Below are 17701 nucleotides of genomic sequence, written 5' to 3' on the forward strand. Positions count from 1 at the left end.
GACGCACACCCTGACAATGGCTCGCTTGAATTGACCAAGTGACTCCTTTGACTGCAGAATGTGTGCCCGTCTCGAATTGAACTGCCTTGGCTCTCTGGTTGTATGGCTTCTTTTCAAATTAGACACATCGAATCCTTGATTGAATTTTAGAGGCTGGCAAGCGAAGGAGGCCGTCCCCTCCCTCCCCCTGTCCCTCCCCCTTGTTTACCTTAAGACAAGAGTGTCTGTCTGTCTGTCTGTTGTGCGTGTGCATGCGCGCGTGCACATCAGAAACTTTACTCGTAGCATGCTTTAATATCATCATTGTGATAGTCATTCTTTAAGAATGAACTGTTTTCATTCACGACCCCCTGGACAGTCAGGTGGGCAATTTGTTGCCGACGTCCACCTGTTCCAGCAGGGCCGTCTTTCTGCTTTTTGATGCTGGCACATAAGATGAAAGGGACTTCATTAACCTGCCCCCGAACCACCACCCCGCCACCCCGAGCGCTCACCCACCGCTTCTCCTCTTTTCCCCCGTTGCACCACAAAAGAGAAAATCAGGTAATCAATTCAGTGGAAATATGACAAATGAGTCCCCGCGGTGACGGAGTTTGCACGCGTGTTGGGGCAGGGCTGCTGGGAAATCACAACTGAAGCAATCCGGTTATTATCGCATCAGCAAACAGCGTAAAAGGAAAGGACGATGACTGAATGATGGATGGATGGATGCAAAGATGGATAGGCGGGGGGAGGAGATGATTCCGCGTGGCCAATGCGTATTTGTGCATATGCGCGTCTGCTGCGCGCAGATAGACGGCTGATTGAATACGGGGCCATGTGGGTGTCTGTGTGAGTGGGAGCGTGCAAAGGGGTGCTGTGTTAACCTTGGAGCTGTCACAGCAGATGGGAGATGGGAAGGGCTGCAGGGGATATGTTTACTGCTGGGGGGGGGGGGGGGCGTTTGCAAAGGAGCGGTGAGGGGCCAAACGAGGAAGAATCGAGGTTTTGGCTTCTATGCGCTTTGTCTGGCTCACCCACAAATGTATAACGAAATGATAATCTGATGTTTGACACCTCCAGAGAGTGTTAAATTAGCCATATGCTGCGCATGGTTTCTTCATCGTCGTGGGTTCCCTTGGTATTGTGTGGCCTTAATGCTAGGTTCAGATGGAACGCAAAGTATTGCTTATTTTTCTTCGTGGGCTAACTTTAGGGAGGGTTTCTTCACGCGGAAAAGATGAAAAAAAAGGTTTGATGATCTCAAATCAATCTGGTGGGGGTGGAGATTGAGCTAAAAACTTGGGGGAATTCTTCAAGCTGCCTTGGCTCATGGCTGTAAACAAGTCACCGCACTCACCAGGTACGGCAACTTCCTCGCTGGCCGTTCTCCAAGACTGCTCCTTTTGGCTCGGTCCCGGCCAGTATTGGAAGATGGCCTTGTGGTATTCCTCTCAAGTGCCCGAAGACTGCAGTGATATTCTCTTAACATCGTTTATTTCACCATGCCGCACGTGTAATGTGTCCTGCTGTTGTGTGACGTCGTCTGTATTTTATTTTCTTTCATGGCGATTGGCTGTTTTGCCACAAGGTCAAATTTTCAAACGCCCGAGAGTGGGCGAGTAAGCAAATTTGCGGCCACTCCTTTCCCATCAAATGCATCGTCCGTTAAGTCAAAAAAAGTGAATTAAGGAAGTTTCCTGGACAGGCACAGGAAAATAAAATGAATGGATTATTGGTTTGGAATTTGGAATGAGGAGTGAGTTTGTCCGTGGTGAGGCATGAGCTGAATCAGACTGGCGTCTATGTAAATGCGCGCGGGCATGCGCGTGCACACATATACACTTTGGCTCGCCGCCCGACTCCATTCCCCCAGCTGATTAGGGTTAATGGCCTATGAGCGTGAGGAATGGTCTGCCTCCTCATTGGCTGACTTGCCCCAGGGTGGGCGGAGTTTTCAGCATGTGACAGATGGCGGTGCCGTGTGTGCAATTGTGGATGTACAATGGAAAGATGTACAATGGCGGTTGTTGTCCTCCACTCCCCCTCTCCACGCTCACGAGCTTGCGTTTGTCTCAAACACAAATGTTCACGTCAGTCGTGTTGAGCATTCCGGAATGATCCCCATATGTAGAACTTTTCATTTCCATGGAGGCCAAATTCCTCAGTTTGGGCTTTGGGCAGTCTCACGTTCATGTAACACAGCAAGTGGAGGTTATTTCTGAAGATGTGTTTTGTCATGAGCACCTAATGATGCGCACTTTGTTGATGAGATATCGGCAGCAGACCGTCAAAGCAAGCGCACGTACGACACGAGCAAAGTGCAACACGCGTTTGCTGCACCGAGTCGCATGTTCTCTTTGGATGACAAAGCAGCATTGTGCTTCGCAACGTTCCCCGCTTGCATGCATCACACTCATAAATCACCTTTGTTCAAAATAAATATATGTTGCCAAACTAGCCTGACCATTTAAAACAAAACACCAGTGTGTGTGTGTGTGTGTGTGTGTGTGTGTGTGTGTGTGTGTGTGTGTGTGTGTCCGCATGCGCGTTTGTGTGTGTGTGAGAGAGACAGAGTTAGAGGTAGAGAGAGAGAGAGAGGGAGAGATCAGTGGTTTCTTCTGTGAATACCACTGCTTTTTCATTTCATCTGTTGGTTGAGGCATTAAGAACAAAAGCGGGCAGGCTTTGAAAAGGTGTTTTGTGTGCCGTGTTTTATGTTTGTGTGGATGTGCACACAGACTGTCGGATGCAGCATCTTTTTTTTTTTTTTTTTGGCATCCCCAGCTGCTGGAGACACACTGTCTCCTTCAAACACATTGAGGAGCACTCGCATGTGAGAGTACCTAAATTGTATAATTTCATGAACCAACAAATGCTTCATATTGTTTTTTTTTTTAAAGACACACAATAGTTTAACTCAGTGGTCCCCAACCGCCGCTACTGGGCCGCAGAGATACAGCCCCCTCACATCTCCTCAAAAAAATGGGCTGACGACGAATGGTTGCTGGTCTGAAAAATGCATGTACTTGTCTTAACCGGTCCATGACGGAAAAAGATGGCGGACCACCCGTTTAACTGACAATCTTACTTTATAGAGGCATGTGGAAGTGTTGTCCTGATGCAAAGACCGTTGTCTGCAGCCGGCTCGGTGGCTGTCACCGTTAAAATAACGGTATTGGGTACATTATAATTTTGACAGTTTGGTATCGAAACCTTGCCGTTCCTTTGCTTCCACCTCCTTTCTCTCCTTATCAAACCGCACACCGGCTCCAGATAAAATAATACTCAAACTGTAAAAACGAGGGGAAAAAGTTCAACCATTGTGAAGATGTTTCTTTTCTTTATCGGAGTGAAAAAGAAGCCAACCTGAATTTCCTTCTGTCTCCCCTTTGCCTTGTGCACGCAGGGTTTCACCTGAGCGGCACGGTAACCGAACCCGCCACCTCATCGGAGCCAGAGGTCACCCACAAGGTGGCCATCAGCTTTGATCGTTGCAAGATTACCTCCGTCACCTGCGGCTGTGGAAATCGAGACATTTTCTACTGCGCCCACGTGGTGGCGTTATCTCTGTACAGGATCCGCAAGCCTGAACTGGTAATCTATACACATGATTCGCTTTTGCATGACAGTTTCCGGAACCGCCTGGCCCCACAGCCCATCAGCCTCGGTTGGCCTGGCCTGGCCTCCGTTGCCCCTTCATGACAACAAGCACCAAGCATATGGGGTGTTATCAACTGAACCTTGACACCGCGGGGTTCTGCCATAAGATTTGAGGAGTGCCGAGTCTGGCCGCTGGTTTTGTGGCTATTCAAAAAATGAATTGCAGCTGCATGATGTGGCGCCGTTGCAAATTGCACACTGTCAAATGCGCAGAGGCTTTCACACAGGTGAAAAATCATTTCCGGGTTCAAGCCAGCGAGAGACAGTCGCCCGCCACCATGACACTGAAATACAGCATATACAGTGTACATTTTTTACAACAATACTGAACCATATTGACAATTTCATGTATGCCAGTGGATGAAATTTTGTAAAAATTCCCGCGAGCCATGCGGTCGTCTTAACCTCAGTGGAGATGTCTTCCAGCTGATTTTCATTGATTTTATTTTATTTATTTTTTAATATTTCTGACAATTTATTGAATGCAGTTTCACCTTTATGAGACGAGATGCCAGTGGCAGCAACTGTGAGAGGCAGCCAAAGGAATGAGAGGCGGCTGAGTGAATAAGTGCTCGCTCTAATATAAAATCATATGTAACGTACCAATGGATGAAATAGTAAAACATTTTACCGAGCGGTGCGCACCACCCGCCGGTTCCATTCATTTGAATTAGCACAATATGTCATTCTCCTCGGGGACCGCTGAGGCTGGAGGATATGCGCTCAAGTAATATATACTTTGTTGTTGTTGTAAAGTTCAGAGACCTCGGGATATCATGTTATGTGTCCATCGCGTGTATGTTGCAGGTGAAGCTTCGGTTGCCCATCTCAGAAACATTGTTCCAGATGAACAGAGACCAGTTGCAGAAGCTGGTCCAGTACTTGATAACAGCCCACCACACAGAGGTGCTGCCCACAGCTCAGAAACTGGCCGACGAGATCCTCTCATCCAATTCCGAGATCAACCAGGTTCATGGTGCGACAACAGTCTTCTTCAACGCACACGCGCACACGACTCCAGTTTCAAAGAGCTCCACGTATGAAATATCTGCTATGTAAGCCCAGAGGCTGCCACGAATTAGGGCCTCGCTGCACCCGAGGCTCGCAAAGTCCGGTTTTAAATTGCTAATTTGATTACTGGACTGCTGCGCCCCATTTACTGCCTCATTCTAGAGGTGGCACGGTTAAGAATGCGACAGAAAGTGGAATGGTATGTGATCATCTCGATGAAAAGAAGTGGATATGGCGAACCCCAAACAAGTATTTACATATTTTCCAATTTTGTCTCCCTCCGTTAATGTTGACATTCTACAGCTCCCCAGTTCAGCAAAGCCGCATCGCGCTTCCTGTCTGTGTTTGACAAGAGAAACGGGGTCATGGAGGCCGTTGATCCATGAGCAAGGCTTTGATTGAGGAATGTTGCCGTTTGCTGCTTTGCCTTTCCCACAGGCAGCTCGAAACGTGCGGTTTCAGTTCCTCAGCTTGCTGCTTGATCAAAGCAAGCCGCCTGCCCCTTTTTCAAATCGGATTATTTAGAAACACAGGGAAGAAAGAGGAAATCCAAAGCAAAGTTTTGTCGGCACACTTCCTGCCGCACGGATCAAAATAAATACCGAATTCCACATTGTGCAGAGTTCAGTTTGCAGAGCTGGCCAAATCCTGGATGACGACAGGAAGTATCACGTTTTTCTTTTGAGTGCGCTGAGAACGTGACACTGCAGAGCCAACGCACAAAGTCACACAATCTTTGATATAGATCCTTTTGAACGTCATTCCGGACTCGCCGTTCTTTTTGTCAGCATGTCTCACGTGACGACCTGCTGTTCAGTGTGCGCTTGTGTTTCTTTCAGGTGCTCCCGATCCAACTGCCGGCGCAAGCATTGACGATGACAATTGCTGGCATCTGGATGAAGATCAAGTCAGGGAACAAGTCAAGCAGTTTCTGTCCCAGGGAGGATACTACGGCTCTGGGAAGCAGCTCAACTCCATGTTTGCTAAGGTCCATTTTACTCTGCTGGATTCATTTTAGTATTCCCGAACAACTTTGTTTTTAAATGCACTAGGAGGCAGTCAATATAAAATCCCATTGATGTGCTCAGAGAAAATTAGCATTGAGGTTTGGGAGTGAGATTGAACATCACACAATTACTGGAGTAAGTAAGAGAACAAGAGGGGCATCTATTGTTCCTAATCTATGAAGAATGAGTCACGTGAACGCTTTTATTAAACCCCTATATAGAAAAAAGATGCATTAATAGAGTTCAATCACAACTTTCTTTTTCTACTATTCTGTGCGTATATTGGTGCAAGCACAGCAGCACACTGCCCCTAAGAGGCCAACGCGTGCATAGCAGGAACTGCCGGTATTTATTTTGATGTTTTTTTTTAAATTGCTATTATTTTCATCATTTATTTAAATTATTTACTCATTTAGTTTCAGTATTTTTTTTCAAGTTAGATTTGAAGTTGTGTTTTAGTAGATGAATTAAGCATTGAAATCAAGGAACAATCATAGTACTGTATTACTACAGTATTTCCATAATTGCCCAGCCCTGCCAAACACAAAATATTTTTATAGTAGGATAAACGAATACTGAAAAAATCAATAGCTTCAACCTTGCGTTAAACTTTCCCATTATTGTTATTATTATACTTTTATTGTTTCGCAAAACCCTTGCTTCAGGTCCCTGCACATAAGCAGAAAAAATGCTCTTTAAAGTGTGTAAATTGCTCCTCATAGGAAGTAATTGATTCTCAAAATTGCTCATCACTGTGAAATTATTTTGAGCCTTAACTGTAAATTAAGCTAATTGCACTTTGCCCTTCATGTCAAGCCTTCCCATACATCAGTTAAACTAAGTTGGAAAACTGCCAATTCTAAAAAAATGACAACACCTGTGTTTTTTTTTTTTTTTTTAAGCCTTCCCATACATCAGTTAAACTAAGTTGGAAAACTGCCAATTCTAAAAAAATGACAACCCCTGTTTTTTTTTTTTTTTTTTTTGTCTTTCTAGGTGCGTGAGATGCTCCGAATGCGTGACTCCAACGGTGCCCGGATGCTGACTCTCATAACCGAACAGTTTATGGCAGACCCTCGACTATCGCTATGGCGACAGCAAGGCACAGGCATGACGGACAAATGCCGGCAGCTTTGGGATGAGTTGGGTGAGTACAGTCAGTGAAAATGTGTCTCGATGTCGTTTCTCGCCGTTCTTTCCCTGGCCGTCCGGGCCTTTCGTTTCACTCATGCGGCAATGAAACCCTCAAATCAATAAAGCTGCTCAGCTTCTCCGCAATCAATCTCAGCATTTAGGAGGCCAATGAGAACACTTCCTGGGTGAGCGAGGGCTGATCACGACACACAACCGAAATAAAAATAACACCCAGTCTCCTTTGCCTCATGTTTGTCAGTGATGTCATGGCATTGACCAAGACAGAAAACCCCAACCCGGTTTGAAGATGCGTTGTTCACATTCAAAAAACACCAATGCACGGTATTTTCATTACTCAAAGCCTCGACAATGACTTGCTGACCTGGACTACCCTTAGGTGCACTGTGGGTGTGTGTGGTGTTAAACCCCCACTGTAAGAGCGAAGAGAAGAGCTGTTGGCTCAAGCAGCTGAAGAAGTGGAGCGACATGGATGTGTGCCCGCTAGAAGACGGCAACTACGGGAGCGAGCTCCCAAACATCACCAATGCTCTCCCGCAGAGCAACCTTGCTCAGGGTCAGTACACAAACACGCACGTACCACTTTTTTCACACCAAGTATTGTCTTGTCTTGTAACTGCCGAAAAAGTGTTTTATTGCCTTCAAATCTTTCATGAAAACGCAGACTTTTCTCAAAACCGGCACAAGTTTCACGGAAAACACTTCTTAACACCGTGACGGCGGCCATTGTGCTGCGACGCAATGCCGTGAATTCGTAGCAGGAGCACGGACTGCCAGCTCGGTTGGAGCTCGAGAAACTCGCTTGCAGACAACCTGTCACCTTAATTCAATCAGGCGGCCGCTTCTGTTGTCACCCGAGTGGATTTCCCCATCCATTTTGCAGAGCAGAACTTCCTTGTCTGCCATTTGTCATCCATGTGAACCTTAAAGTAGCTCAAGGATGGTTGACATGGCTCCTACCCTGAAGGTCAACGGCGGCCCGGTCGATTGTTATCACTGTCGTAGTATCAACGCTTTGGAGTCCAATTATGACTCCAAACACAGAGTCTCAGCATCAACACCGATACGCATGGCTTCTTACAATCTCCACGTACAATCGCATAGTTTTGAGTGCGTGTTTTGTTTGTCAGACGCTCTGTCTCGGCCAAGGAGGACGGTGTTCAGCCGGGCGGTCGAGGCTTGCAACCTCCACTGGCAGGGCAGCCACCTTCAGAGGATCATCAGCAGTGATTACTACATGTCTCCATCGTACCAGCGAGATGAGGAGAGCCTGCTGTTTAATCCCCAGGGCCTGCCCCTCTGGCTTGGTACGCACACACAAGCGCGCAGTGAGTGAAGCATGTCAAACGTTGAAAACGTTCATCGATGAGCAACAATGAAACGGGTACATTGGAATGGAGATGTTGACCCTTTAATATTTGGAGGAGATAATCTGACTTTGGCTATCCATTTGTTTCTATTAATGTTTCACTTTCAAATAACCTTTACTATAGATGTATTTTTAAACAGTATTATTAGCTTTATGAACTTGAATCTAGAAATTATTCTTTTTTTTTTTTTCCCTTTCATAGACAGCTTTATTTTTGAAAACCTCATAAGACTAAATTCACCCGAGCGTAAATGATTCCACACTACACTGGATTCCCGCCGCAAAAGCAGCACAAAAATGTTAGCCGGTAATTTGCATTTCTTGGGCTTCCGAATCACGACTCCGCCAACAATCAAAACGGTTGACAATATAATCGTCGACAAGTTGTTTATTTATGTAATCATTTATTTGGATCGTTGGTTTCGTCTCAAAACTGTCCCCTTTCCTGCTTCTCCCGCTCGCTTTTTGCCTGTCTGCAACGCACGTGCGCAGTCGTGGTCATCCGGGTCATCCATGATGTAAACAGAAGCTTTGCGGGAAATGCATTGTCAGTCACAAAGAAGACATGAAGGAAACTGCATACACACAATTTCTGTGTGTGTGTGTTGAACATGTCTCCACCTTGCCTCCTGTCAAACACACAGATCACGTCCCGACAGCATGTGCTCGTGTAGATGCCTTGCGTTCCCACGGTTACTCCAGGGAAGCCTTGCGACTGGCAGTGGCCATTATCAACACGCTCCGCCTCCTACAGCAGCGTGAGATGGATATCTATAAACACCAAAAGAAAGGTAATGCACACATCCACACCCACTCATGCCCACCACTTTTCTTGTCAACGTGTACTACAGTCGAACCTCGTTACAACTTACCTCGAGGTGTACATTGTAAGCAAATACAATAAAATAGAATAATAATCAAATTAAGAAAATAAATGACGTGAAATGTGGCCGTTATAGGGGTGGAAACCTAGTCAAGGGGTACGCTGAAAAGAGGTTCGACTGTAATTTGTGTCATATTTAGGGACAACTTGGTAATACAGGGCGGGTTTACTCTGCTTCTGTCCCTCCCGCAGAGCTTCTTCAGAGGGGTGTGACCACCACCACTAACCTGGAAGGTTGGGTAGGACATCCTCTGGACCCCATTGGCTGCCTATTTACAACACTCACCGAAACATGCCGGGTCGATGATGACAGCGCCATGGACACCGGAGGTACAAAATCACAAACATGAATTGAACAACAGTCGCTTTTAGGTCGGAAAATCTTTGCGGCTATGAGCCAAAATTGATTTTTTCCTCCACCTGCACCACCCGCTTTCCAGTAAACCTTCAACTGACATCGTAAAACCAATCTAACCTGCACTGCAATGCCTGAAATCATGGTCTGATGATCTTGTATTTATCGCCCCTCCCACCCATCCATCAGATGGTGAGCCCAGACGTCCCGTCTACCACCATGTGCCAGTGTGGGGCAGTCATGATGGAGGAGAGTCCTACCTGACTCTTGCCTTGGAGGTCACTCTGATGGGCATGGGCCAACAACGGATTATGCCAGAAGGTCTCTACGCTCAGGACAAGGTGTGAAAGTCCCTGAAGTGTGGATTGTCCATACATTTAAAATTTGCCTTTTCGCGTGTGTGTGTGTGTGTGTGTGTGTGTGTATTGTAACATCATGTCTTTAGCATATACTGGAGAGAATATTTTGCAATGTGTACCCTTTGAATCTTATGTGGTATGGTCTGTTGCTCTCTAGGTGTGCCGCAATGAAGAGCAAATTGTTACAAAGCTGCAAGAGCTCGAGCTGGATCACGTGCTAGTCCAGACCCTCCGGAAACAGGCCATACAGCTACTGGAAGGTACAACAATCAAACGCCCCCCCCCCCCTCCCTAAAATAAAAAAATCTCCATTCCAATACTTTTGGGAGCAAGTGAAACACGTAAAAAAATACATCCTTAAATTAATATATCTGAATAAAATATGTCTCTTGCCATTTTGAGTGATGAATGTTTTGCATCTGCGCAGCTGGTCCATTCAGCGGTCTCGGCGAGGTCATCCACAGGGAGAGTGTTCCTATGCACACTTTTGCCAAGTACCTCTTTTCTGCCCTGCTGCCACATGATGCAGACCTGGCATATAAGGTGGCTCTCCGCGCCATGAGGTCAGACTTTTGAACCGATTCGCTTGCATGCTCCGTCTCATGTTGATGCGCCACCTGTTAAATTGTTCAAAGAAGGCTTGGTCTCAGTCCACTCCCTGCGTGATCCTTTGGATCATTTTTTTTGTTTGTTTGTTTTCTCCAGGAAGAACGAAAGTGCTGCTTTCTAATATTGGCATGAAATATGATATCGGTTCTGTGTAGTCATGCACAAAGGAACAAAATAAAGCTATGCGATACACCAGTGGTCACGGACCAGTTGAGACAAGTCCACGCTGTTCACAGACCGGCAACCATTTTGTTTCCCCCATTGATATGATTGATATTTGCCATTCTTAAAGCACTGGTACTGACAACAAAGATAATGATAGTATTTAAACATCATGAACAGATGTTTTGGGGTTTTTTTTCATTCATTTCAAACAGTGTTTTTCTACTGTACAACTGTAGAATAAAATAACACAGTGAACTACAAAGAAATGCACCACTCAGGAGTAATAAATATGTCTAATAATGTAAACATAATAATTTTGAAGTGATGATCCGACATCCGGCGTTCGCATCATTGCTACTCGCAAATGTGACTGATCTAAAGATGACACGATTGATTGCTGCTTTCATCCGGTAGATGCCGGCTAGTTATTAGCGACAAAATGATATTGATTTTTTTTTTTTTTAACTTGAGAGTGACCATCTATTAAGACATTATCTTTGTCGCCTTGTCAATGGTATGAATCCGAAGTTGTGCATTTTCTTCTCCAGGTTGCCAGTTCTGGAGTCATCTGCAGGCTCCGGAGATGTCGGTCACCCTCATCATGGCATTTCCATCGTTCCAAGTCGATATCCGCGCTGGTTCACTCTCGGGCACTTGGAGTCACAGCAGTGTGAGCTGGCTTCGACCATGCTAACCGCCGCTAAAGGTAAACTCCCAGCTGTAAATCCAGCCGCGGTCTGATCGAGACTGCAAAGCAAAATCGTAACACTGCCTTTGCTCCTCATCGCCAGGTGATATGTTGAGATTGCGGACAGTTCTGGAGGCCATCCAGAAAAACATCCACTCTTCTTCCTTAATCTTTAAGCTAGCCCAGGATGCCTTCAAAATAGCGACACCTGCTGACAGCCCACCCGACATCACGCTGCTCAATGTGGCCTTGGAGCTCGGACTTCAGGTAGCGCGCGTGGGTGTGGGTGTTGGCGCACGTGTCCCCGTACGTGCCTCAGTCTTCTCGAGTTTTAGGACACATCTGTCATTCTATAACATTAGGAGACACGGATACAATCTGCTTAGGCGTGGTTGTACTTTCCAGGCTGCTACGGCCTCACGCCAAACAAGAATTTCTCCCCGCAAAATACACAAGTGAGCTTTGGCCCGCGAGACACTTGGTTTTCCGTGGGGGTTATCTGGATAAGACAGTATTTGTGTTCGAAAGCTCTCTCATGGTATGAAATACACCCTGCCCTGATGAGGTTTGACATAGATACAGTACTTCTAAACAGAATGAGATCCAGATAAAATTGAAGCCATTGTGGATTCAAATCTATGGCCTGTATCGATTCAAATCCGATTGCGTTTGACGGCTTCTGTATTTTTTTTCTGTGTGTGGGTTATATTGCTAAAAATGCATTTTTACCGATGATGATGAATTGGGGGTGGAGGGTGGGAAGAACATTGAAGAAACCAAAGTGACCCGAATCATATGCGTCACGGGGAAACTCACACATGCCCAAGATACACAGTTGAACACTTGAAAGTTATTGTTCCCTTTGAGCACAGTTGCATGATCGTATCGTCCCCGTTCATGCGGCAGGTGATGAGAATGACTCTGTCCACTCTCAACTGGAGGAGGAGAGAGATGGTCCGCTGGCTGGTAACCTGCGCCACTGAAGTGGGTATGTTGAAACTTGAACTTCCACTCACCAACAGCTGGCAAACAAAATTGTCATTCTGACTCCTTATCATGTGGACATCACTTGTATGATCATGTCGATGAGCTTGACTTTGAGCAGGTCTCGGTCTCTATGCCCTGCAACTTAGTGGTGGAACGCGATGATCACACAATTCTCTTATTCCATCGCTTGCGTCTCTGTCGCCCTCAGGCCTTCGCGCTCTCGTGAGCATTTTGCAGAGCTGGTACACGCTCTTCACGCCCACCGAAGCCACCAGTATTGTCGCGGCCACCGTCATGTCCCACAACACCATCCTGCGCCTCAGCCTGGATTACCCCCAACGAGAGGAGCTGGCCAGTTGCGCGAGGATGCTGGCGCTGCAGTGCGCCATGAAGGACCCTCAGAATTGCGCCCTGTCGGCTCTGACTCTCTGCGAGAAGGACCACATCGCCTTTGAGCGGGCCTACCAGATTGTGATCGAAGCGGCGTCCACCGGGATGACCTACTCGCAGCTCTTCACCATCGCCAGGTACATGGAACACAGAGGCTACCCGCTGCGCTCATTTAAGCTGGCCTCCCTCGCCATGACCCACTTGAACCTGGCTTACAACCAGGACACACACCCGGCCATTAATGACGTTCTGTGGGCGTGCGCGCTCAGCCACTCTCTGGGGAAAAACGAGCTGGCCGCCATCATCCCCCTGGTGGTGAAGAGTGTGCACTGCGCCACCGTGCTCTCCGACATCCTGCGGCGGTGCACCATGACGGCCCCGGGTCTCGCCGGCATTCCCGGCAGGAGGAACTCTGGCAAGCTCATGTCAACGGACAAGGCGCCTCTGCGGCAGCTGCTGGACGCTACCATCTCGGCGTACATCAACACCACGCACTCTCGACTGACGCACATCAGTCCGCGGCACTACGGAGAGTTTATCGAGTTCCTGAGCAAGGCGCGGGAAACGTTCCTGCTGGCGCAGGACGGCCACATTCAGTTTGCCCAGTTTATAGACAACCTCAAACAAATCTACAAGGGCAAGAAGAAACTCATGATGCTGGTCAGGGAGCGATTCGGTTGACCCCACACAAGCCCCCCTCCCTCCCTTCGAGGAATCATTCTTTTCAGAAGAGCTCATCTTCTGTATGTCTATTTAAAATTCATTTGAATTCCTTTACTTGTTAAGTTGAGCCATTTGTTGACGAACATTTTTTCTCCAGTGTGTGTTTTTTTTTTGTTTTAAATGTGAACCAGGAAGTGTTCGCAGTGCGTTGCTCTACTTCACTGAAACTGCTAAGAGGGGCAAATGGCTCAATATGTCAAAGATAAACGAGAAAACACGGCTGCTTTGCCCACTTCCTACGAATGTTGAATTACAAAAAAAAAAAAAAGTCATCAGATTGTGAAAAGCAGAACGAGCTTTCATTTTTATGTGGCATGTGATACAAAAACCAAGAGATTAGTTAGACAGCTGAAGCAGCTGGGAAGAAGTGAGCTTTAAAAGTGGAGGACAAAAAAAAAAAAAGGGACCCTCTGAGGATGACAACACACACACACAGTGTTACTATCAGACCTCACCTGTATTATTTATCAGCTTTAATGTCGCTGTTGAGAAATCACCTTGTTTCGTTCAGGGCTTGGAAATAGAGAAGGCAAGCCACAACAGCGGGTTGGGAAAAAAAAAATCCAAAGAGGCAGACCAAAACCAGAGGAGACCAGTATCGGAAGAGCCGTTCTTTTTTTTTTTTCAGATCCATGCACACACCTCCTGTAAATTGGAGATGATTTTGTCATTTTCTCCCACTAATCTAAACGATTTGGACTGTGCGATTCATTTTTGCATGCAATTTCAAGTTTTTACCGTTCAGCATGATATCGTCCCAGCCTCCGCGTTTATTTTGGACTGGCATTCGGTTGGAAAGTTTGACATCTATTTGGGCCTCGTTGAGACCACCTCACCTTCCTCCATGAAAGTATTAAATCCCGGTGCAAGCCGCACCCGGGTTGCTTGGTGACCCTAGTCAAAAAGAAAGCGACTGGGATTTGTTACAGATCAACACAACAACCAGCGGAAAGCTGTGAAAATTCGTATTATTTTTGAAAACTCTCCAAACACATTTTAAGCAGCACTAACAATGTCGCAAGTGTATGAGGCGCTTGAAATCTTAATATGGGCCAACATTGTTGACATGTTCCCCGAAAGATTCAACGTCACCCTCAAAAGCAATTTTGAGTTGGACTTTTGAGCTGCTGTTCTTGGCAGTATCGGAACTCGAGTTCATCCTGCGGCGAGAGCGTTAATATTACCGGTCGGACAAAACGTCATTCTACAAGCACTTGACACAAATACCTCTTCAGGACGTTCCTGGCGTTTTCAGCATTTACTTCATTTATTTATTGATGTTCGCTCACTTGGTATAACGAAAAACGGCAGTCGTCAAGCCTGTGATGTTCACAGGATGATTAAAAAAAGGGACATTTTCTTGCTTGTTTTTTTTTTTTTTTACATTCCATCCCGAATCCACGTTTTTTTCCCCCTTTTGTTTTTTGTTAATTGAAGAAACAGAAGAATGAAAAAGGAAAGAGGCTAAACTTAGTTCTCAGGGACATCACAAAACGAAAAAAAAATAGTAGCATTAAGCATTTAAGATATTGTAAATATGAAAGTGTCAATTCAGAAAATTGTAAAATTCTAATTATTTATGATCAGTATGTTGTGTTTATTTTTTATTTGTTTTTTTTTTGAGAGGGGGTGTAATTGAACTGTTTTGGTTATGGGGGATTTTAAAGCATTTTTGTAAGAGCAAAGACTTTTCTCAGGTGCTCCTGTGTACATTTCTGTTTTGCTATATTTTACTGTTACTGTGTTTTGTTGTTGTTTTTAGCTTTGCAAGGAAAAAAAATGTTTAAAAAAAACAAAGAAGCAGCAGCAACAGCGTGTAAATTGAGGAAAATGGGCACAGTTGCATACTTAAACCTGACTATGCAGAACCACTCGGATGGGCTTCTCAAGACGGCTCCTTAAGTGCGCAAGCTGCTGAGACGCAGTGGACCGAACCACCCCAAGAGAGGCGGCTGGGGGGGGGAAAGCAACCAAGCCGAGGTCCGGCCTGCGTTGCCACTGGGACAATGAACAAGTCGCTGACTTGGCTTTCTTGCAGCATATGGGTGACAGCGAAACATTTAAACTGGGAAAATGCCTTTCTGACCTATCAATGTACAAAGTAGTTTTGCTTGACTTCTTTGTGAGGTTTGATTCAATCAGGACTTAAACGCCTTTAGTGTCTTCTCGAGGTGTCATGTGGTGGCGCTTATAGCCGCAAAAGAGAGAACAACCCCGAAACGTCACAAAAAGCAACGAGGAACTAGTGGGATGGCCTTTTGGATGACCTCAATCCCTCGTCTTGAATCTAGTGTTTGATATCATCTTCGGTCAAATTGTTTGGTGGCGGGCCCGTTCCGCAAGCTGCTAGCCTCGGTGCGGCCGACTTGAAGCAGCATCGCCGACATCGATGCTTTGCAGCAGACTCGATCTAAGCAGGTGCTGCATCATTTAGAAGGTGGCAACTTCCGCACAAAGCGAACGTCCACTCGACGACACGAACACGTGACCGGGGCAGGTACTTGCGCCCGTTGCTTGAACAGGAAGCTGCCGAAAGCTGCCTTTCCCGCCATTCGTCTTGTCAAACCGACAGCATCGTGACTTCCTCTGTCTAGCTTTGTTTGTTTACGCTTGCAGGAGGAAGAGGAGCTTTGCGTATTTTTCCACATCCGTTCCCCTTTTTTTTTTCTTGCGTTTGTAGGCGAGTACTGTTTGCCGGTAGCATTCATTCATTCGGTCACCCACTGTTTTTCCCGTTTATGTTGTTGTGGATTGTTTCCAACTCAAGGGAATATTGAAAGTGTTTGTTGCCTCTTCGTGCTACTGATTTTAAAAAGGTATTTTCCAGTATTTGTTGCCACAGAAGTATGATAGCTTAACATCACTTTTTTATTTGTAATTTGTTGGGGGGAAGGGTGCGGATTCTTGAGCTACTGTCTATAAAGCAAGAATTTATTACTATTTATGTATCGCTACTACCATTTTATATTGATTTGTGTTGGACTCTCAGTGCTTTTCTATGAATAAAAGTGTGAAACACGTTACACAGACTTATTTTGTCTTCTACTTGCCACGACTACTATGTCTACTGTAAACAACAACAACAAAAACAAAACAAGGCAACATTTAAATCACACTTTACAGATCCATAGTTGATTGAGAGAATAGATTCTAGACCAGTGGTTCTTAACCTGGGCACTCCTTCCAGTGGCTGTCATCCTGATGATCGATCGCCAGTCATCTATCTACTCAAGTCTCAACATTATGAAGAACTCTTAAAACAACAACAACAAAACACAGCTGGAGACATAGTGCGATACAGAGATGAAAATCAAATATAAGAAATAAAAACTAAGACTGAAACAGGTATGGAGTTTGAACCCAAGTTCAAGGCCAAGAATAAAAATGGGCGTCAAGATGCGTTTCAAGCCACGATTACTATGTCTACTGCAAACAACAACAACAAAAAAACAAAACAAGGGAACATTTAAATCACACTTTACAGATCCATCGTTGATTGAGAGAACACATTCTAGACCACTGGTTCTTAACCTGGGCACTCCTTCCAGTGGCTGTCATCCTGATGATCGATCGCCAGTCATCTATCTACTCAAGTCTCAACATTATGAAGAACTCTTAAAACAACAACAACAAAACACAGCTGGAGACATAGTGCGATACAGAGATGAAAATCAAATATAAGAAATAAAAACTAAGACTGAAACAGGTATGGAGTTTGAACCCAAGTTCAAGGCCAAGAATAAAAATGGGCGTCAAGATGCGTTTCAAAAACGTATCTCTCGTAAAAAAAGGCCCTCTCGAATGTGCAGAGGGAGGCCATTCCTCAGTATGGGACCCGAAACCCAGAATATCCTCCCTAGACCCTCTGAGGCACCAGCAAGTCGTACAGGGAATCGTGATGCTCCACCATTTTTAAGATACAAGTGCATGTAATTGTTTTAGAGCAGGCGTGCACAATATGTTATTCATATTATATATTTTTGTGTTAATTCACACGGCACGATAAGCATCCTATCAGTGTCACTCACAAAACAAGTACAGTATTACAAAAAAAAAAAAAAGCAGGTCACCTTGAACCTACTGTGACGTATGACCCGCATCACCGGAAGTTGTTAGCGGTCAGCCGTCTGCAACTACAATTTGCGATCAGAGCTGTCGCGATATCTTCTTTTAATTATTACTTTCAGGTCCAAGTTTGTTTTCTGTACGATTCACCGACGGCACTGGCGAAGAAAGGGAATCTGGAGTGCCGGGAGAAGCGTTTTCAAACGGTATACGTGAGCTATGATAGTGAACACGCAGCAAAAGTGCGTTCCATGCCGTCACGTCTCTACTAAGGTAGGCAGTGAATTCCTTTTCCA

The 17701-nt window shown here is 45.6% G+C and overlaps 1 protein-coding gene across 2 annotated transcripts in view; it reads left to right on the forward strand.

The window, feature by feature from the left end:
- zswim5 (zinc finger, SWIM-type containing 5) overlaps positions 1 to 16363 on the forward strand; it is a 31212-nt gene extending 14849 nt beyond the window's left edge. The window contains exons 2-16 of one of the 2 annotated variants that reach the window (XM_019869354.1): positions 3389 to 3576; positions 4450 to 4618; positions 5493 to 5641; positions 6657 to 6807; positions 7192 to 7368; positions 7943 to 8140; positions 8826 to 8972; positions 9257 to 9394; positions 9609 to 9760; positions 9936 to 10038; positions 10206 to 10341; positions 11101 to 11258; positions 11344 to 11507; positions 12147 to 12228; positions 12436 to 16363. In XM_019869354.1, coding sequence (XP_019724913.1) covers positions 3389 to 3576; positions 4450 to 4618; positions 5493 to 5641; positions 6657 to 6807; positions 7192 to 7368; positions 7943 to 8140; positions 8826 to 8972; positions 9257 to 9394; positions 9609 to 9760; positions 9936 to 10038; positions 10206 to 10341; positions 11101 to 11258; positions 11344 to 11507; positions 12147 to 12228; positions 12436 to 13298 — 2975 coding nt within the window. In that variant the 3' untranslated portion in view covers positions 13299 to 16363. The remainder of the gene's footprint in view (positions 1 to 3388; positions 3577 to 4449; positions 4619 to 5492; positions 5642 to 6656; positions 6808 to 7191; positions 7369 to 7942; positions 8141 to 8825; positions 8973 to 9256; positions 9395 to 9608; positions 9761 to 9935; positions 10039 to 10205; positions 10342 to 11100; positions 11259 to 11343; positions 11508 to 12146; positions 12229 to 12435) is intronic. The other variant, XM_019869355.1, reaches the window with a different exon arrangement.
- Positions 16364 to 17701: the final 1338 nt, after the last annotated feature.

Source organism: Hippocampus comes, unplaced genomic scaffold (genome assembly GCF_001891065.2).
Source record: "Hippocampus comes isolate QL1 unplaced genomic scaffold, H_comes_QL1_v1.1 scaffold117, whole genome shotgun sequence".
Taxonomy (NCBI): Eukaryota; Metazoa; Chordata; class Actinopteri; order Syngnathiformes; family Syngnathidae; genus Hippocampus; species Hippocampus comes.